General features: G+C 44.7%; 1 protein-coding gene across 5 annotated transcripts in view; it reads right to left on the bottom strand.

The window, feature by feature from the left end:
* The window catches only part of TRPC4 (transient receptor potential cation channel subfamily C member 4), a 1,361,777-nt gene that overhangs the window by 32,416 nt on the left and 1,306,638 nt on the right, over positions 1-22,723 (bottom strand). For 4 of the 5 annotated variants that reach the window (XM_069205494.1, XM_069205493.1, XM_069205497.1 and 1 more), the window contains one exon: positions 9,035-9,076. The exons of the other annotated variant lie outside the window; for it this stretch is intronic. In XM_069205494.1, coding sequence (XP_069061595.1) covers positions 9,035-9,076 — 42 coding nt within the window. The remainder of the gene's footprint in view (positions 1-9,034; positions 9,077-22,723) is intronic. 5 annotated transcript variants of the gene reach the window in all.

The raw sequence follows: 22,723 nt of genomic DNA, 5'->3' as shown, positions 1-22,723 counted from the left end.
CCTCAGTGAGGCTGCGGATGCTGCACAACGCTCCACTGACTTGAAGAATGTGCATGCGGGCCCTGTGCCACTGCTGGTTCCACTCTTGACTTGCGATCATCCAGCACTCTGATTGATGCCCTTGCACTCACTTAATCTGCATCCTGCTTCTTAGACTTCCCTGGCCAGCTTTATTCTACTGCCCTTGACACTAATGTATTTTCTGAACTGCTCCACCAGCTGAACTGCAGTACACTGATCGAACTCTCTGCACTTGCAAGTGGGTCCTTTCAAACCAGTGAGCTCTGTCCTACCCCTGACGATATCTGTATTCCCCAGCAAACATGGAACACCTGTGTTCTGTGACTCAGCCTGTGACCCCACACCCACTGTCCTCACCCACAATGACCTCATGGGTAGCTGGTTCCCCCAGGCCAGCCTGAGGGGTCCCCCCTGGTTGGGGACAAACTGGACATTGTCTAGGCAGCAACAGAGAAATCTCATGTCTCACTAGAAAATAAGATTGATGCTGAGACAGCAGACCTCACCTTACTACACGATGACCACCTCAAGATGCTGACTGCCCTCCAGCCACACACTCTGAAGACAAAAGGAATGATTTAGATATTGGTGGATGAATTACTGCAACATAATAGTGATGTATATCCCGTCCACCAAAATCCAAATCCCATAGGATACAATTATATTTAGATTTTGGCGGATGGAATATCCGCCACTCTTGTGACGGTGTAACTCATCCATCAATATCTAAATTAGGCCCAGAGACACAGATCCGCACAGTGCAAGACCAAGTTCATGCACTGGAAGGTAGAGGGGAGGCTGCTGAAGTCCGCTCTCACAGAAATAATGTATGTATGGTGGTCACCCAGAAAATGCTGAGGGTCAGGACACAGTACCCTACCTTGAAAAATGTTTCTGAAGTATTGTTCCTTCACCGACCTCTCACCTTTCAACTCTATTGGGTGGGCGCACTGGGTCCCTACAAGGAGACCTCCACTTGGTGCTGCTCCCATTCCACACTACAGGGACTGTGACCTCATCCTGAGGGATTCCCGCAAACTCAATGACCTGGTGGTTGACAACGCACAAGTGATGATCTTTCAGGACTATACATTGGAAGTGCAAAGTCAAAGGCATTGCTAGATGTTAAGCTCAGGCTTGGGATGCCAGTGTGAACTATTCCCTACTGTTTCCCACACGGATCAAATTATTGTGGAGTGTACATTTTTTGTGGATCCTAAAGAGGCCTAGGACTAAGCTGAACATTGTGGGATTGCAGCCATACAGCAATGGGCAACAGAGTCAAAGACTGTAGGGAAAGGGCAATGATGTCAGGGGATGCCAAACAGTATGTCTCTCGACGGGACGAGCTTGCCTGACCTGGAACAGGTGATTTAGAAGCAAAGGCCTGTGCTGCAGATGGTGGTGACATTTCAGGATGCCACTCAACCCTCGGACAAAAAAGGCAATGACTCCAAGTTCTGCAGCCATGATGGCCCCTCGACAATCTGCCCATCTAAGCTGGGACTCTGCATACTAGTTATATTGTTATATCTGCAATATCTTTAATACTCACCAGGGGCACCTTTGCACTTCTGTGCATTCTCCTTTTACTGCCCTGCTACTGTAATTGTGTATGCTCATCCCTTTTCAGAAAATCCCATACTCTTACTGCTTTGCAACAAAAATGTTTGATTGAGATCCCTGCACTGTTGGCAACCTGTGCACCCATTATGCATACTAAATGTGACAGCGCTGCACCTAGTAGCAGCCACACATGTTAAGTCACACTGGGGGTTCACCACGGATGCACGGACCCCTAGTGATATATACCCCCAGGATGATTTGCCTTCTCTGGCACATGACGTAGGAATATTTGGGCAGACACACATTGTACCTCAGTTCCCTATGGTATTCAAAGTTCACTTGTGTTAATATTGAATGGTTCATTGTTACTGCTCGCATTTGCCTTATTCACAAACTGCTGGAGGGTCATTGTGTGACCCTGCTGGCTGGAGTTCAATACCATTACTCCGTCAGCTGTTGCAATGGCTAACACTGTGGTACGCACCTGGAATGTACAGGGCATGCATACTCCTTGCCACAGATACACAGCATACTCATATTTTCATAGCCATTCAATGCATATAGCGTTTCTACAGTAGCCTCACCTCACCCGAACGGAGGCTGCAAAGCTGCAGTGGTGCTGGCAATGGCAAGTATACTCCACGAACTACTCCACTTAAGTGGACAGTGTCGGGGTTTGTATTAAAGCTGGGGTCCTCCCTTGTGCAGACACCGCTGTTGCTGATCTGGAGGGTCAATATGCATTTGTGGAGGGCCATAGACTACAAAGAGCCATATATGCCGCTAAGTCTGACCAGGTGGGATGTCTGAACACTCTCCAGTGTGCTGTCACATTGGAATGAGATCACCTGTTTGCTGGGTGGGGACTTCAACAGCATTCTGAGGGTTTATCTTGACAATTCCTTCCCTCCCTCTTCCCTGAATGGTTGCTATCTCAAATGCATTGGCCAATAGGCTGAGTCACTAGCATTTGTCAGAAATATGACAAACGTGCAAGGCCCTTACAAGAGTGTACTCATTTTATTCCCATGCACATAACCCATAACTTTCACGTTCACATAGATTGCCTGGTGGGTACCAGTGACATAGTACTCTACATCACCCACATTCATTATCATGGTAGAACCCAGTTGGAACACAATCCCCAATACCTGCAGCTGAGCTGGGATCATAGACCCCACGCCATCCCTACCTGGCAGTTACATCCAATTGCACTTGATGGACCCCCATTTTGTACCACCCTTGGCAAAATCATAACAGAATACTTCAATGTAAATGCTAACACAACTGAGTCCTGTTGATTGCCTGGAAGGCAATCGAAGTGGCAACCAGGGCCATTGCCAGGGCAGCACTTGGAAAATACGCTGCCAGCTCTATCATGGCATGAGCAGGCATTGCTGGGTTATGAGTTCCAGGTGCCGTCAACTACAGAGGGCAGGAGATGCCTCCTACGGGCATACCAAGAATGTACTGCGCTGCTGGAAAGGCTGTGCTGCCTTAACTATGTGGCTCACTTTTCCAAAACACATATTAAGGCAGACAAAACAGAGTACCTCCTTGTCTGGCTCATCTGCCAGGGGCAGCCACAACATCCTACACTGGTACTTTGTGCCACATCCAGAATCCTTCTCAGCATGAAGAAGGACATACATGTCGAGCTCATGCACCATTACACTTCCATATACACATTAGTGGCAGCGTCCTCCATGGAGCAGATTGACTCCTTCCTGGCTAACGTGATTATTACTCGTGTATCACCAGAGCAAAGAGCAGAACGTGATATCATGCCCTTTGGCATTCAGGAGGCTATTTGTGCCCTTGCTACTGGCAAGACTCTGGGCCCAGACAGACTTACTTCAGAGTTCAATAAAGCCTGCACTCCACTCCTAGCTCCTCGTCTACAGACACTATATGACGAGGTCCTGCCAGCTGCTTGCCAACTGGTCCTGCTCCAGGAAGCATTACTTACTGACAAAACATGATAGGGACCCCACAGCACTAGGGTCCTACCTACCACTGGCACTCCTTAGCATGGACTATAAAATACTTGCCAATATCCTAGTGGATTATATAACTCATTTGCCTCCAACCCTGGTGTATCGAGATAAAAATGGATTTGTTCTGGCCCGCAACACATCCCTCAATCTGCACAGAATTTTCCTGGTCCTGAAGTGTGCTCCTGCTTTCTGGCACGAAGCAGGCTACCTGGTATTGGATCTGGAGTATAGCCTTTGATTCACTGGAGTTGGCCTTTCTGTTTGGAGTACTGCTGTGACCCGGGGGTCCGTTTCATTCAGCTGGTCAAACTTCTTTATACTCAACCTGTGTCCAGGGTAAAAATGAATTGTCTATTATCTGACCCCATTCTGAGTCACAGAGGCACCGCTAGTGATGTCTTCTATGCCCACCACTCTTCTTTCTAGCCATGGAGCCGCTAACGCACATCCTTTGTGTGCAGGGACAAGACTGGGGAGTTCTACTAGGTGACAGTCTACATGCTGTTTCTCATTATGGAGATGATCTACTCCTTTATCTGAGGGATATCCATGACATCCCAGCTAACAAAGCACTGACAGTCAAATTTGCAGATCTCTCTGGCTTAAAGGTTAACTGGGCCAACTCCTGCCTCTTTTTACTTGCTGTCACAATGCCAGATCTTGCACTTTGAATCAAGAGGACCCTGCTGATGTGGCAGCCCAACATGTTTTGTTATGCATTTGTATCTATCATAGACTTGCCAACCTTCTAGAAGGTAGCCTTATAAGGGCGGTGACCTCACTGTAGATGCAGATGGTATTCAGAAGGTCTCCGCTGCTCTCATTGGCATGATGGAGAGCTCTCACAGAAATGGAGAAGCTGTCCAGCTTATTATACTTTTTCGAGAACCTTCCCCTTTATATCACTAAGTCTTTCTTCTGTTTGCTTGAATGAATGATGGATGAATTCATTTGGCATGGGACACACCAGAGAGAAGCTTTTAATAAACTTTACTTACCTACGGATCGGAGAGGACTTGGAGTGCTAACTATTGAGCAATATTACTTGGCCTCTGAGCTGCAGTGGGCATCTAAATGGTTGTCAGGCTTCCAGCTGACAGACAATGCAATTGCCTACCCTCAGTGGTATTTGCCATGACTACTGCACTTATTCCATCCTTGCTCCAGGTCGCATTGGCCAGTACCACCCTCCTGCGAGTGGCATACTGCTGTTACCAGCAATGCCTTTTCCTTACTAGGGCATTACTGCCATATGCTCTGGTCCTACCTCTGATAGGTACACCTCGAGGAGGGCTGGTCATTTACTTGGTGGAGATGTTCCCCTGCCATGAGGTGGGCCTTTTTGCTTTGGGAGACTTATATCGTGACGGAGCTCTCCTCCGCCTGGATGGCCTAATTGTAGATAACGGGCTTCCTCCTGGCAAATTTCTACTCTATAATTCCCTCATCAGGGCACTGGGAACACACGCAACAAGAGCATAAAATGCACCTCACATTTCAAAGGTTGCACATCTTGAGAGCATTAACATGCTGGCTTGCCATCTCCCTACTCATACACGCAGTGGCGTCACTAGAGGCCTTGGATCACCCTCGGATGCCAAGCTGAGCCACCCCTGTACAGACAGTAAATGGCTGTCCATATTAACATACCCCTCCGTGGAGTCCCACAATACTTGTTTTAGGCTCATACAATACTATATACCACATAGGGCTTACTTCGATCCCAACAAGATAAACCACAGTTTCACCGAACAGACATGACTTGTCCTCACTGCCACTTGTCTGAGGACGATTTCCTGCATATGCTTTGGACATGCCCATTGCTTAACCAGTATTGGTAGAGCATCACCACTCACTTAACGAACTGCACAGGGCGTGCCTCAGTGCACGCATGGGAGGTGTGTTTATTGGGTATGCTACACTGGACCAAGAAAAAGAGGGTCTCTACTCACTTTATTGATGTAAGTCTTATACTTACCAAGCACCTGATCACTGCTAGATGGAAAACATTGGCTCTCCCTGTGATCTCTGCCTGGGAGCACTCTATAAAAAGCTGGGCTCGGTGAGAGTGTGGCCTTGTACAGAGAAGATATCAGGGGCAAACTTAAATACCCCATCTCAGCCAGCTGGGGTAATCTGCTGATTGAGTTCCAATCTGCCCTACCAAGTGGGGAAGACTCTATGAGGAATCCCTGATCCCCAACCTCAGTGCCGCCTATCTGGCTGCCCATGCAGAGCAATGCCTTTTGAGTGCACATGTCCCCCACCCAGCAGACACAGATTGCTATTTCAGTGTCAAATTGCAGACAGACACTTCCTTGCATACTGTGCAGGTGGGAGTTTGTTTAGTCATCTAATGATTTCATTGTTTCCCCCTTCGTTGTCGGACTGAAATGTCTTTTTGTTCCTCATGCAATGCCACATTGTTATAAGCTTTGCAGCAATTGCTTTCAGACGATTGCCTTTGCGGACGCAGCAGGTCTCTGTCCTTGTTAATATTAGTGGTAGCTGGTTCGTATTTACAATGGAGAAGGTGGGGGGATACAATAGGAATAAAAAGGCACTCTCCTGACAACTACCTTCTCTCCTCTTGCCTTCTCTCCCAGCCCTGACACACAATGGTCACAGGACCCAGGAAACTGCATAAGCCAATCCTGATGCTGGTTTCATGCTGGTAAGCAGCATGAAACCAGCGTCAGGATTGCTGGGAGCGGCCTCTCTAAGCCGCACAGAGCACTGGAGGCCTGTGCTTTCTCTAACTCAGCTGTCTTAAGACAGATTGGTTAGAGAAGTTTAAAGTGCACATGTCAGGCTGGCTGTTGCAAGACGGCCGACTAAAGGGACATGTGCACTTTAAACAAGTGCACAGCTCCCTGCTGCCACTCGGGAGCAATTGCCCACCCGTCCTGACACTTTGTTCAGGGCGGGGTGCTGAAAAATAAAATGGTAATAAACAAAGTTTATTACCATTTCATTTTTCCATTCTTAGGGCATTCTTTTGGTGGGGCGACGCTCCTTCGCTCACGTGGAGGGGCCGCCCCTGGTTAATATGTTATTTCACTATGGTATGTACGTAATGCTATTGCTACCATACTGCTGTTTGTCTTACATGCATTTCACTCTGTATGTGTCTTAGACAAAATATATAAGGTTAAAATATACAATAACAAGATTTTAAAAAATCAGAGTGCGGCCAGTGCAGGGGCACTCGGGCCCGGAGGGAAGGGGGACACCCAGTGCTTAATTTGTAAATTAAGAGGTGCCGGTGCTCAAAGCTCTTCTCTTAAACAGGAGGCTGCTGTAATTAAATCTGCTAGCACTGAATACTGAGGCAGCGTAATCCTGAAGCCATCTCGGGCCTCTTCAATCCATTTACAGCCACCCCTGCCCCTTCAGCTCATCCTGCAACTTTCTACTTTCTCCCTTTATGACCCTTTTTAGTTTTTCCTTCTTCCGTCTTTCACATATGTGTCTTTTGCTCGCAGCAAATGCTTGAGGCATAACAATAAGCCCAAAGCACAAATTAAGCACTGGGGACACCCCTCCCTGCACAGCTGCTGTTTACTTAAAAGACCTGTTGCACAGATTATTTTCCCTTCCCTTGCCCGAGGCCTGACTGTGCTTACTCAATGACGTGTGAGGGGTCTGGGGAAGAGGATCTGTGCACCATCACATGCAAAGAAAGGGAATGTAGAGATACAGTGTTGAAAGTAAAGACGTGCAAAAATAAGTACATTTTTAGGAACATTGATAGATACATGGGGAGGACAGGTAACGAAGGGGTAGTGATGCAGGTTGTAAGGGAAGGAGGAGGTAAAGGATCGATGTATGTGTGAATTGAGAGCTACTAGACAGAACAGAGAGATATAGTAGAAAACGGAGAAGTGCAAAAGGAAAGACGTGAGTAAATCAAGGCAGTGGACTGATACAATTAAGAATGAAAACTTACAAGGGAGAAGAGAGAAGAGGGCGTAGAAAATGCAAGGGAGAATAGAGAGATGAAGGTGAGAACAAATGAAAGGGCTGAAGGATGCAGGTAGTAAGGTAAAGAAAAGGGAGGGTTGAACACAACGGTACATGGAAAAGTACAAAGGAGGGAGACACTGAAAGTGCAGTATTATAAGGGAAAATGGACTAGGTGAGAAAAGAGAGAAATGCCAGAATAGAAAAATAAATGCAAAAATGGTAAGAGGGGAAGAAGGGCATATGGAGATGCAGAAGACAGTGGAAGGTGAGTGAAACGAACAAAGTAGTACGATAAGGATGAGAAGAAAGTGAAGAAAATACAAGAAATTGTGTAACTTATGTGTAGAATGGCACTAGAGCCTAGAGATGCAGGAGTGAGGAGTATGGGAGAGCGAAAGGTGTACTTCAAGGTGCAGATTGATAGCAAAATATAGGAGTGAGCGGAGGAGAATACAAGGTGGCAAGAAGCTGGATTGAAATGTATAGCAAAATATAGGGGTGAGTGGGGAAGTGAAAACTGTAAAGTAGCTAGGTACAGATGGAGGGCAGGATTCGGGGTGAGTGGTGAGATACAGATGGATACAGAGATACGGGGGAAGTGAAAGGTGTAAAGCAGCGATATATAGATCGATAGTGTAATACGCAAGAGAGTAGGGGAGAGTGAAAGGGTAAAGCAGCAAGATAGAGATAGCTAGTGAGATATAGAAGCTAGAAATAGATGGGTAGCAATGGCCCAGTGTGGAAGGGAAAAGCGGAAGGTGTAAAGTAGCTAAATAGACAATGATGCCGATATAGAGGTTCGTTCGGGGAGAGCAAACGCTATACATCAGCTAGATCGAGATAGATAATGAGCTACAATGGAGATTGGGGGAGAGCCAAAGCTGTAAAGCAGCTAGATACAGATGAACAGCAGGATGCAGGGGTGAGTGAAAGATGTAAAGCAGATACACACGTATGAATAATGAGATACAGGGGGGAATGGGAGAAGGTTAGAAAATGGGGAAAGTGAAGATATGCAAGGGGGGAGAAAGGAACACCAGTGATGCAGTATAAAAGCAAGAAAGGCGATTAAATTGAATTACATCCATCTAATGACAGATATAACGGGGAGGGAAAGTGGAGAGATGCAAAGGAAGTGGGCGATAGTGGAAGCAGAGAGGGAGCGTGGTAAGAGGATAAGGAGGAGAAGAAGTGGGAGGAGATATTCGGGGGTTGATGCAGTGATGAAGAGATTGGAACAAGAGCATCCTCATCATTAGTGAACAGGTGCAGGTCCCATACCATCTTAATTACTGCAGTTTGTTTTCGCTAACTGTTGTTATGGGGGAGGGGGCAATTGTTTTTGCACGGAAAACCAGACTTGCTATGCCACTGCGTATAACTGAAGAACAGATTGCATTTTAAAGAACAAGTCCAACATGAATTAAGTGGCGGGAACTCAGGATTGCTTCACCCAGTCAAAGACATCTAAACAATGTGCCCACCTGATACTGATGATTTCTTCTTAGATTATCAGCTGCACGTCTCTGAAATGAGAAAACATACCCCATGACACAAATGCAAATCAATTTCAATTGTTTTCAAATGAAATACTCATATCCTCTGCCTTTTAATATGACAGTGCTACAGATTTCCTTTTATGTTGGATCTTGCTCCAGGATTTAGTTCATTTTTGAAAAACTCCTACATGTTAAGCTACTTACGAAACCACCAATGGCACCTTTATTGAGTCATCTGCCATGCTAAACTTCATGTTCCAGAATGGCCTGATTAATACATCATTAGCTCTCAAATACCAGCAAAATGCACAATCTGGGCCTGATTCACAAATAAAAACGTATACAGCCTATTTCCATGAAACCATTTCAGTTATCAGTTTAACTTTCGGTTGTACAGAAAAATATTAGTGATGTTGATCTAATAGAGGCTTTCTGGTAATGTATGGTCACGATGGCAGCCGAGTGGGTGCACCTTATTCTCCTCTAACTGCCGTGGTGCAAGCAGCGGGGCCTTCAAGAGTGCGTGTAGAGCCTCTAAAACTGGCAGAACCCTCCACTGGCACAATTCATAACCTGTGTAGTGGAAGGATCCTGATATGGAGATGAGTGTGGACAGGACCAACATGGCCGCCGTAGCCTAGCAAGGAGGAGCTGTTGTCTGTCTGGGGATTAGGAGGGGCAGAGTACAGTACACGGTACAGCGTTCTGTGCGGAAAACTTGATCTGTTTATTCTGCCCCGAGTGATGCAGTATGGCGCCTGGCTTGTCTTGCTCATTGTGGCTTAGAGATTCTGTGCCTGCCCGGCCCAAGTGCAGCACAGGACATTTGGCCAGGGAGTGGACACCCTGGCTGCGGCAAGACTGGAGTTTGGTGGCATTCGAGGCAAAGACATCCCTGCAGTGTGAGGAATGTCACAACAACAATAACCTCACCCAAAGGTGATGCCAGCACTTCTGAAGGCCGGTGGCAGTGGCCCACCTCCAGGCACACAGCACAATTGCTCGCTGTGTGGGGTCCCATTACAGCCTCCTGGTGGATATGACATGTAGAATGAGACATGCCTAATAAGCCGGGGAGCATGAGATTGGTGCTGTGGCTTGCCAGAAAACTCAAGGGCACTCATGATGGAGTGTGGTTTTTGGGTGAGATGTACCTCTTTGTGGCCTGTCTAACAATGTAACAGAGAGGGGCAAGGACTGGGAGGCTGCAATGAGGACCTGTGGGCCCCCCTCTGGAGACTGCACAGAGCACAACACAGTCACCGGTCCTAATGACCTAGGTGTAGCAGGTCCATGCCGTGTGCTGCTTAAACTATAAGTGGGAAGGACAGGGTCCCTCATCAGGTAAGTTTGGTGTAAGTTACCTCAAACGTGGCAATGTCCAAAGACAAGGAGGCCCTAATTTGAGGGATATGCTAACGTGGTCTGCCAACTCCTTGATCAAAGAGGGTCCAACATCACAGCAGGCCCAGACAACAGAGGACTCTATAGGTGACCCTGCACCACTCACAAGGGCATTTATGGAATTTCTCTTTGACTCCCCAAGCAGTAAAGTGAAACCTTTCCCAGTAACTAAAGGAGGTGAAGAATGACTTTGGGGCCCTCAGAGATAGGGTGTCTCCCCTGCAGAATGGGGAGACAGCCTGAAGTGAGGACCTCGAGCATCTGCAACAAGAATTACTATGACTGCAGGAGTCACAAGCTGACCTACAGGCTCATGCGGAGGATCTAGAGAATCGCTGTGGAGAAACAACATCAGAATAAGAGCAATCTGGACAAGTAATAAGGGGGCAGAAATGGGAGGGTAAGTGAAAGCTCTGTTTCAGAAGATTCTGACCCGAGAATGTGAGGTGAATATGCAGCTGGACAGAGTCCACAGAGTGGGCTGCCCCAGAGAAAACAATGGGCGACCTACGGACATCTTGGATTGTGTACATAATTTATAGCTGAAAGAGGAGATCCTCAGAAGAGACATGGAAGCACACTCACTCATTTTTCGAGGCCATAAGTTGGTGCTATTTCAGGACCTGTCCACAGTTACTCTGCTGTGATACAAAGGCTTTAATCGGATTATCAATTACCTGAGGAGCAAGGAGGTCACCTACAGCTGAGGTCACCATTCTGAATCATCTTCCGCTGGGATGGCCAGCTTCATCAAATCAGAACACTATCTGATGTCTGCTGAGTGCTGGGTCTCCCTCAGTGCCACTCTCGAGGCATACTCCAGAGTTCTGATCTGAAAATGGCTGGCCGCACCTACCATTGGCAGTGGGTGTCGAGAGCAAAAAAGGGATGGTGACCAGATGCCAGTACAATCGTGTTGGACTAGCAGGAGACCTGGGCAAGCTGTCAGAAAAAATGGGCCAGCAAGAAGCTGGTCTAAGTGAGTGATTATCAGTGAGATGCATGACAGATTATCAGTTGCTTACAAGACTTCGGACCCCAGTAAGAATGTGTTGGGGTGGGGGAGTGAATAAAGAAGTACTTATGTTTCCTCAATGGGTAATTGCAATGTTCCAGTTCAGGCACTGCTCACTACACACAAACTATTGTTATCCATTACAGATGAACTTGTTGAGGATTCTTCAGTCAATGTATTAGTTTTGCTGATGTTCAGGGATATATACTCACAAAATTGTGCCCACTCTCGCCACTCAATCCACCATGTTGACTCTCCATGAGCCAGCAAAACCCCATCACATATGTCACACACGCTCATCACTGCTGCACACATTGGAACTCTGGGGCTGACATGATGCTATCTCATCCAGTATCATGAATATCAAATTAATGTGCTTCGATGTTTGAAGCTTAAATCACCCGAATAAAAGGGCTGTGATACTGACCTTCTTCGAGCAGGGAAGGGAGATATTTTCTTACATCAAGAAGCACACATATTACTGAGGAATTAGCACAGATTAAAATCACATGGTTTCCCCAGCAACACTTGTCATCTGTGTCTGAAAAGAGGAAATGAGTAGCTATATTACTGTCCCAGAACTTTTGAGACAGAAAGTGATAGGTGAGGTGGTTGACATTACGGAGAGACTTTAGGGTTACCGCATCAATCTGGGTGATCAATACCTCTTGACAGCAACTGGGTATACTCCCAATGAGCACCTCGAATGCTTTCTAACTAGAGCAATTTCTGAGTTCTTACCGGCTCCAGACCCAGCAGCACTGGTGGGAGCTGACCTAAATCTGGTAATGAACAATGACCTCAACAACTCTGGCCAACGCTTTGGCCAAACAGGGGCCTTCTCCCCCAGAGGCCTGTTCTGGTTGCAGGAGACCCACCTGAAGAATTTATGGCAATGTAAGCACTCCATCCACAGGGACTACACCTTCTTTTCTGCTGCCCAGAAAACGTAGGTGTGTATAGACCATTTTCTGGGCACATTAGCATTGTGGGTATTGGTCCAGAAAGTACACATAAATTCCATATCATTGTCAAACCATGCCCAAACGTCTGTTTTCTTAAGGTGCAGGGAGAGTAAAGAGCACCTGGAGTATGGAGATTGAGGGATAGTATCAATTAACACATGGACAACATTAAAGCAGTCAATGCAGCTCTCTCTTACTATTTGTAGGACAACGATATGAGAGGCAAGAGCAGTAAACACACTCTTGGCAGCACTAAAAACAGTGATTAGGAGAGAGCTACTAGCTATGTCGGCTAAACACAATTGGTCAGGGGGAACGAAGGGAGTGGGAGAGGGAGGTGGGGGATTGTAGGCCATATACTAAGGCACTGGAGCCCCAAGAGCGTGGCATAAATTGGACATCCCTCAAGCACACCTTAAAAGATTAGATTTCAACAAGGTAAAATGCTACTACATCTCAAGCACACATCTTACATGGTGGGCAATACATATTTCAAAATGCTAGCACATAGTTTGTGCTCTAAAATAAAGAATAATTTAAGACAAGGGTGGGATAGAGGTCAGTGTTGGCACACCGATTACGTCAGCATTGCAGGATTTTTACCGAACACCCAACTTATTTCAGGACCTAAGCAGTGGCACCACCTGGACATACTTAGAGGGGGCAGGGGTGACTAGACTCAACCTGCACCAAGCTGAAACTGATGCTCATTGGGCAAATTAGTGAGCAGGTAGGTCCATATCACCTCTTGGTTTTCAGACCACTTTTTTACACATTTGGATATTGACTAGTTGGGTACCTTTATATCCAGTTCCAAGGGTCCAGGACTTGGAGAGTTACAACTCACTTCAAGCAGGTTAAAGTTGCACTTTAAATGGTGTTTCAGCTTTTAGCGTCCCTGTAGCTTTGAACAGGAGACCAGAAAATGAGTCATTTGAGTCACTATGGTGGTCCGGGGCCCAAGCAGTCTTCTGGGGATGGCAGGCCTCAGGCAGTAGAACAGTCCTATTGGAGCAGCAGGGCAGTCCTCTAAAGTACACAACAGGTGTAAGGCAGCAGGGCAGTCCATACAGTCCTCTTCAGGTCAAGGAGTGAAATAAAGTGTGGGTTTGAGGGTTCTATTTTTATACTTGATACCAGATTTGAAGTGGAAGAAACTTCTAAAGGGTTCCCCCACACAAATGGTCCTGGAATTTCCTGCATCCCTGCCCAGGCTCCCTTGGGTCTGGTGTCACAAAAGGCTAGTGTAAAGTTCTTTGTGTGTGTGCTGAGGCAGCACCTGTGAGATGTATGTGGGGCTCAGTAGAGGATGTGCACAGTTGGCCCATCCTGTCAACATCTAGTTCCTGTTTGTGTTACTTCCTGGAACAATACAGAAAAGCCAACTGCCAAGTAACCTAATCATGTGCCGGAGAAAACAGGCCAGTCTGCAGACACCAAAAAGTTAGGACAAGAAAATACCAACTTTCTAATAGTGTAATTTGAATTTTAAGAATTGTTAACTAAAATCCAACTTTATTGTTGAAAAGGGGTTTAAATGACAATTCTTTAGACAACTGTGACATTGCTTCCTGTTTTCAAACAAATGTTATCACTAATTAAATCTAATAAGGTATAGAAATGTTATCCTTTTGAAGAGGTAGGCCTCACAATAGTGAAAAACAAATTTGTGAGTTTTCACTACCAGGAGATGTAATTCTTAAAAGTACATGCCCCACTTTAAAAAAAAATACAATGCACCCTGCTCTATGAGCTGTTTAGGGCCTACCCTATGGGCCATTTATATGTATTACAAAGGGAGTTTTAGGATTGGCGGAATGTGTATTTTGCCAAGTCAATTTGGCAGTTTAAAACTGCCCATAGGCTGCAATGTGGGGCCTGAGACAGGCACAATAAGTGCTGCAGGCCCACTAGTAGCATTTAATTTATCATCCCTGGGTATATAGTATACCACTTTTGTAGGGTCTTAAAGTAAATTAAATATGCCAATCAAGTGTAAGTAAATTTTACCGTGTTCTAGGGAGAGAGCACACGCACTTTACCACTGCGTAGTAGTGGTAAAGTACACAGAATCCTAGGCTCAACAATACTAAATTAATTATCATAGGAGGGATTAAGGCAAAAGGTTTGGAGGTTCTAGTTCTAAGTGTACCTCAGACACACAAATCATACCTAAGTGTTCAATATTCTGTTGCATGGGAGGAGACATCCATCATGTATGTAAGTGTCCAGCTAACTCCCACAGCTTTGAACATGGCTGAAATCAACTACCGGTAGTAGTAGTTCTTTTATTAATTGCATAGTTAATTAAAACCTTTGCAATAAAACAACAGCATAAAAACATGACATACAAATTACAAATTCCATTAAGGGTCTGAGTAGCAGCCACAGAGTGAATAAACTAATTAGAACCCCATACATACATAAACGGACAAGCCCCCATAGTTATTGTTGTTAGACTGAAAAACCCATGCCTACATACATACCCCAATATTAGTTAAAAGGAATAACACAAGTTAAAATATTGAATAAAATCTGCTGCACATTTGTACATAGCCTCAACTAGCAGAAAAGAGTCTCTTCCACATGGTTGCTTCATGCTTAAAATTGAATGGACTGTGTGAGACAGCACCTTCTTGAGAGGGCTCATCTAAGTATTGAAAGGGCAGGGGATCAGCCTTGCCCTTGTAATAAAGTTCAGAGGGCAGAAATCACAAAATTGCCCAGGGACCACCAGAAAATGGTGGGGGGGGGGCCTGAAGTGATCACCCTCCCACAGTGACGAGGCACTCACCCGCACAAAGTAGCAGCAGATGTGGATGCATGATGGGCCGGTCTCCTTCCATGGTGGCCAATGCCAGGTGACCCCCCCCCCCCAGGTGACCACGAGACTGAACATGACATAGATGTGATCACCCTCCCACAGAGACAAGCCACGTGGCTCCCCCTTTACAGTGACAGAGGGGCTACATGATAGATTTCCCCTGTCTTCGGCAAAGCTATGCCCTCTAGGAATTATCAGTCCCTTCTGTACCAGTTCAAGCCCAAAAATTAAGAGGTGGGCAGTATAGGATAGGTTTTTTTGCACCTTCAGCATAAGTTTGGCTAGTCCACAATGCAGCTAGGGGTCAGTCTCCTCATTCATCACCCATGTCTAGTGCCTGTGTGGTAGGGCAAATCACTGTGTGGTAAGACAGTTTTTTGCTCACCTTCAACAGGAATTTACAGAAGTGACAATTGAGCTGGGAGTCCCCTGGGTCGAAGCAAGCCAATACCGTCTGCCTCAGTGTGTAAATGCCCCTTTGGTTGAATGGGGCTTTTAACAACAGTCTCCTTTTTTCCCTCAGTGCATCACAGGAGCAGACCAGATGAAGCAATTCACCTTCCACCGATGGCACAGTCAACACTTGTTTGGTAAACACTCCAGTAACCATGGAGGAAGGTGTGGTTTTATGGGAGCAATCCCAACTGGTACCATAGGAATTGCTCCTTAACGGAAACTGAATACCTGATGCTGAAATATTTCAAAGGCACAAGAGCCTTGTAGTTATTTAGCATTATCCAACCATGGGCTCTGCGCACCAGTTGAGACTTGCCATCCGAGAGTGAGGAGACCAACTACCAGGTTCTCCTTTGTCAAGTGAAATCAAATCTATCCACCTGGCAGCAATACCGGGTTTCTTAGCTGGGAGGAATTGCAACCATTATGATGACAATTCTACCTAAGGTGCTGTTTGTGTTCCAATCGCTCCCTCTGTCTCCCCCCGCACAATGCTATATGGACATTGCAAATAGAAATCAGGTTTGTGTGGGATGGAAGGAGGCCCTGCATGCACTGACACCTGATTTACAGACCTACTAGTGAGGGTGGACTGGGGATGGCCAATATCACACAATATTATCAAGCTGCACAACTGAGGTTCATGGTGGAGAGGGACTGAGTTGCATTCAATTTACATTGGTGCTTCATGGACCTGGTGTTAGCAGGTAATCATATTTGGAAGATCCCTGACTACCCCGGAGTCACAGGGCATGGGATTTATACTCCTCCCCTATAATAAGGATCAGTATGGTAGTCTGGGACAATGAGGCAGAGGGAAGGAGACTCACAACATTCTCATCCCCGATAACCTCTTTCTTCGTCAATCCAGATTTTACCACAGGGCTGAATGCTTTCTATGGCGGCTGTTAGTGGGCTGAAAAAGAATTGGCTGCATATTTGATACAGAAGGAATTATCCCCTTTGACATACTACAAAGTGAGCATGAGCTACCTGATTCAGATTCTATACAATACCTACAGACCATGCAATGGGTGATGCATCCATCTGTTCAATCAAATGTACACAAACCATTAACACCATTTGTAAAAATAATTCTTCCATGATGGACAAATATAGTTGCTTGATAACAGAGGTATACACTCAGTGCTTAATTTGAGCCAGTGGTTGCCAGCGCAGGACACCAGAACTTATTTTTGATAACCAGCACTTATTTTTGATAATTGGCACTTATTTTTCTGCATCAGGCAATTACTTTGAGCAAAAGACCCATATGGGAAAGAAGTAGAAAAGAAAGACTGAAAAGCATCACAAAGGGAGGAAGCAGAAAGCTACAAGAGTGAGGTGAAGGGGCAGGGAGTGGCTGTACATGGATTAAAGAGGCCCGAGGTGGGTTTAGGATTACGCTGCCTTAGTTGTCTGCGCTCAAACATTTAAATGAAGTAGCCGCCGGTTTCAGAGGAGAGTTTTGGGCACCAGCATGTTTTATTTACAAACTAGCCAGTGTATACACTCTTTTAGCACAACCACCCCTCAAGAAATACTAGCAGGAAAGAACCAGCTGGAAAAAGGACATGAGCAGGAGCTTACACAAAAGGAATGGGAAGACATTTTCTATTGATAAAGGCATGCCACACTCAAGGCATCCAACATGGAGACCGCTAATAAGATTGTAACAGTGTGGTACTGGATTCCCGCCAGGGTACAGATATGACATCCAAATCTAAACAAGGAATGCTGGAGGGGCAGCGTGGACACGGGATCTCTGATTCAGCTGCTCTGGAACTGCCCAAAACTGGCCCCATACTGGGAGAGAGTCCTCAGGAGCATAGCTTGGTTAGTAAGATTGAGAAGAGTGTGACAGTCAGATTTTCCGACAATCAGGCTAGCATAGAATGGTAAAATACTTTAAAAGACAAGCAGAGTGCGTGAGAGGAGTCTAAGGGGCCGTGGAAAGAGAGACGAATGCAGACTGGTCAGAGTACTAAGAGAGAAACACAATATTTTGCACTTTAACCAACATTTCGTTAGGACTTTCAAAACAGAGCGGGAGTGTGTGTGTGTGCATTTTTCCCAGTGTGTATGTAAACATTTCTGGTGAAATTCGACAGACATTACACCATTTCCAACTGAAAGGACCTGTACCCAACTATACGTAAAAAATATATTTATTAGAGGGGTATAATGCCCCAGACACCCCCTGGAGCTGCCCCCTGTGAGTCTTAGACCACTTTTTGATACACTGATCCCCGATTCCCAGTGTATATATTGTTTAGGCTTACCTAACCAATTAAAATAACCATTGAAGTCCTTAAAAGGCCGGGAAATGGCTTTAGCTCTAGGGCTGGCACAGCAGGCAATCCTCTCACTCTGGGGCTTGGACAGAGTCCAAAATTATACTCTATGTCACCATAATAAATAGCATTTACTGAGCATGGTTAAACTAACGCACTCCACAATGCATAAAATAGCAACTTATCAGCAGATTTAGGCCCCCTCTATTAATCTGCTGTCATCTGAATTCAATGAGCTGACCTCTGCCCCGAATATATTCAACAGTTACATTTAACTTCAACTCCACAGGACATCACAAATGAAGCTACCTGGTTGGAGGATGGCCTGACGTGTGGGGGTCTCCACTTACAGGGCCTCACATGGGAGAATCAAGGAGATGCTGTAAACTATTTCCTTAAATGAGTTTATGGGGAAGTGTTTGGGTGGGAATGGAAAGGGCTGTGTTTTAAGTAGGTGTTTTAACTGATACATGAATGCTATGGGCCACCGGATAGGAGGTGACAGAACTGTATATTTCACGTTTTTATTTGGATCGCTTTACCAAATTAATAAAACTGAATTAATCCATAGGAGAGAATTTTTTCTGTTTCAATAAGCATTAATCATGCCACAGGGCTTTCCCATAGTTATGACTTTTATTAGTCATAGTTACATGTTTGAAATGGATAAATGTTATATCTATGTTTACATGACGAGTTGAAACTTGGCATTGCTGATCGCTTCAAAGCAGTAGAAGGCAACGCCTTTGGTCATTCAACCTTCTGATAATTTAATCTTCTGACACTAAAAGTTGTAAAAAAAAGAAGGGAAGTGTTGAGGTCAAATGGTATATTTTTTGTCATTGTGTGTGTTATTAAATAATAAATAGTTTTGTAAAGCACTCCATCCAGAACGATTACCTCAATTCCAACACTGTATATTGGCAAGACTTTGTAAATGTGAACAACCCCTTCTGCATGGAGTTCAGTTTTAAGCATGTTTGAGCACTTCATTTCTTCATTTAGTCCACGTAGTTTGTGACTACCTATAGATTCATTCTAGAATGTTCAGAATCGGGTGCCCTGGACGTCCATTCCCCCTGCATGTTTCAGGCTTGTAGTGTGAACAGGTAAGCGTGAACAGTCACGAAGTACAGGTTCCTTTTATGTGCATGCTGGAGTGCCAGGCCCTTTGCATGCCCTTTGGAATGTTTCCAGGAATACACCACTGACATGGTTTGGAAGGCATAAACTAGGACACATTTGTAAATCTTAAAAAAATATGGAAATACTGGACCAAAAAACCAAGACTTCGATTTTTTGGTGGATTGGACCCTAGTGGTTAGTCCCGATAAGAGTAAGTTTTGTGTAGGGTTTTGAGAGAGCAAAACCTGGCTGTGCTATTATGTCTCAAAATGTGAAATAAAGTAGTGATTATTTTCCTATATAAGCACGTGTAGGTGACCTTTCATATAAGGTGGTGCACTGAAACTCTTAAAAGTAAGGGTAAGTATGAATATATAATTTTATATAAACCACTCTCATTTGTTATTTTTGCAAATATGTTAGGTTGCAGTATTTTAGAAATTGTTATTTCCATAATGATCTTATATTCATCTTGAGAAATGTGTGGAAAACTATTTAAACTAAAGTGTATTCATGTTTATTTTCAAATGACCAGAGTGAAGGCCCAAATTATTTTTTCATTTTTAACCTTCAACATGAAAGCTTGTGTTATTGCATATATTTCTAAGCTGCAGGTGTGATAGTATGAGTCTTCAGCTAGTAAGGATGCTGTTTTACATAGAAAATAAAAGATCCTGAGGAGACCTGTTGCCAAAGCAGAAGGAGTATCCTGAATTGGCTGCTGTAACTCTCCTCTGAAATTCCTAAGTGCGAGGGTGCACCAAAGTTGGATGGAAGAGATTTGAAAGGAAAACACCAATTACAATGTGTGATTTGTAATGTTGTTTTTCAGTGGAAAGTTCTGGTTCGGATGTCAGCTTCTGGAAGAATTAAGACTAGGTTGGTTTACCAAGTTGTAGATTCAGATTCCCCTTGCCCCTTGATCAGAGTGGACCTCTCTGAGGTACAGACCTACCATGTTTCCTAATTGGCTTCATGCCACTCACATCTCTCTGAACAGAAACTTCTACAGAGTTCTGCTGTGCTGACCTTTTTCTCTGATTTTCATAGATATTAGAACAGCTAGACATCTAGAATTAATAGCCAGGTGGAAAACCTTGAATTTGGATTTATTGCATCAGCCGCTTTTTCTAATTTTCTGCATTATCAATATTGAAATATTCGTTCTGCACATGTTGATTAAATTCCATGTTGTGCAATGTTTTAATTATCCTTCGGTGATTTTATATGTCTATTCTATGGTGTTGAGATTAATTTATGTAAGCCTGACTTTGAGTATAAAATAAAGCCCTTGGAATTGTATTCGGTCTCTGAGATTCAATGTGTAGCCAGTAGGTTACACTGTAGTTTGTATTGGGTGTCTCCTCACCTCTCTGAACTTGAAAAAAGATTAATCGGACCACATCTCTAGAAATAGTGCCTAGCGCCAGATCAGTTTCTTATCGCCAATGAGAGAGACCTAGCTGTATGTTTGTAGCCGCTGTAGTCACAGTTTTTTCTTATTGTATTGTGATTGGTCTGGGGCAAAATGGTTCTTAGTAGAAAGCACAATACTAAAACTGGCAGCAAGAAGCTGGAGGGTAAAAGTAAGAGTATGTGTGAAGTAAAAGTTTAATGAAAGATGCTATGACCTTAAAATAATGTAGGAAGCAGTAAAACTCTTAGGTCTTTCACCTTCGGACTGTAAGGCTGCGAAAGTCGCTGACAGTCATCTACCACCGACCCCTCAGTCAGACCAGAGAAAGATTCATGGCTCCCTCAAAGGCACCCGAGGAAGCAGCAAACGAAATGGGGCAGAGGAGATTCTGGTGCTCCTACTTAAATTGTGACTGAACTCTGCTTCTTGTTTGTCTTGATAATATACTTTACAATACTTGGCCGCATGGGCCACTGTTTCCACAAACTGACCAAGAGGGTCCCCTTGGGCTCAGCTGCCTCTATTATATGCTTAAAATGCAGGGTACCATTGTCTATTACAATATAAGGCTCTGTCTAAGCATAGTTTGATGTCAAGGTGCTGTAAGAATGTATCGATTATATCTGCTTCAGCTGCAAATTCTTCAGTGAGAAATTACCTAAACGCCCGCAATGTTATGATGGGGAACCCGAGAGAGGAGTTGTAGGGTCGAGGTCTGATGACTCTAGTGGGGTGATGTCCTTAACATCCCCAGCAACGTTGCTTGTAACTTTGCAACTGGAACTGGCTTGGTTTGAGGGGGTGGCAGGATACCATGTCAATCTTTTCAAATCATACCTTCTTAATTTAACCGTCCCGTCTGCTGAGATTGCGGCTCTGGCCCTTACAACTATATTCCACTGGGTTAAGAAAGATCTTATGTACCTGGGTATTAAAATCACCCATAAAATTTCTGACTTATACAAAGCCAACTACCTCCCATTGCTCCAGCAACTTAGGCCAGATCTTAAGTGGTGGGCTTCCCTATAGCTGTCATGGCTTGGGCGTATTCATGCCGTTAAGATGACGGTACTACCTCCGTTCTTATATTTATTTCAAGGTCTCCCTACCCGATTAGCGAGAGACTTTTTCTTAAAACTGCGCACTCTCTTGATTAAATTAATATGGCAAGATCGTAGAGCCAGTCTCCCATATAGTGCACTCAGGCTGCCTAAGGACCCAGGAGGACTTTCTGTACTGGACTTCCCCTCTTATTATCAGCAGCATAATTCAGAGTGATCATGGAGTGGTCCTACCTGAGTCCGATAAACATTGGCTCCATAAGGAACGCATAGTTGTTGAATGCTACATTTGGGATCTATTATGGAAGCCCAAAACGATTTAACCTAGCAATGCATATTTAAGCACACCTACAAAAACGACTCTAGATACCTGGGATGGCATGACCCTTTGATCATTGGAGGGAAGGTTCTTGCCTTATGATATCTGATTTATTTCACAGGTGGAATATTCGCACCTTTGTCAATTGTCAGCTGAATTTTGGATTAGCTGCATCAGAGAGATAAAATTATGCACAATTCAGACTTTGGGTGCATGAACCTGAGGTGAGGGAAGCGGCCATGAGGGTCTTTTCCCCATAGAAAAGTTTGTTAAACACTCAAGGGGAATGAAATAATTTATCTCATTTTTATATGCACTTTTAATGGACACTTCTCCTAACGTTCAACCCCGAATTCACTCAATTGGGGGAGGGAATTTCTGATGATCAATGGTGATGGCTATGGCATGATATCCAAAGGTTTATTCAATCCATGGGGATGAGAGAGGCTCACTACAAAGTTTTATATGATTGGTATAGCTATGTCACAAAACTCAATAGAATCTTCCCCAATATATATGGTGTATGTTGGAGGGAGTGTGGGCTGCTGGGAGATTTCCACCATATGTGTTGGGATTGCCCCATGATTTGTCCATATTGGCCTGAAGTTTTGGTGCAAATTAAATACATTTTGTGATACCCAGAGCCAGAAGCACCGGGATATATTTTCCTAAGATTAAGAGACAAGTCTCTCAGACGCCAAACCTCAAGCCATCTCCATTCCTTTGTTTATGCCTGGGAGACGGTAAAATGGCACTAGCAGCCGTATAGAAAAGCCCCGCTGCTTCACCAATTA

Source organism: Pleurodeles waltl, chromosome 8 (genome assembly GCF_031143425.1).
Source record: "Pleurodeles waltl isolate 20211129_DDA chromosome 8, aPleWal1.hap1.20221129, whole genome shotgun sequence".
Classification (NCBI taxonomy): domain Eukaryota; kingdom Metazoa; phylum Chordata; class Amphibia; order Caudata; family Salamandridae; genus Pleurodeles; species Pleurodeles waltl.
The sequence above is the reverse complement of the archived record's forward strand: the minus strand, read 5'-3'. Positions and strand labels throughout refer to the sequence as shown.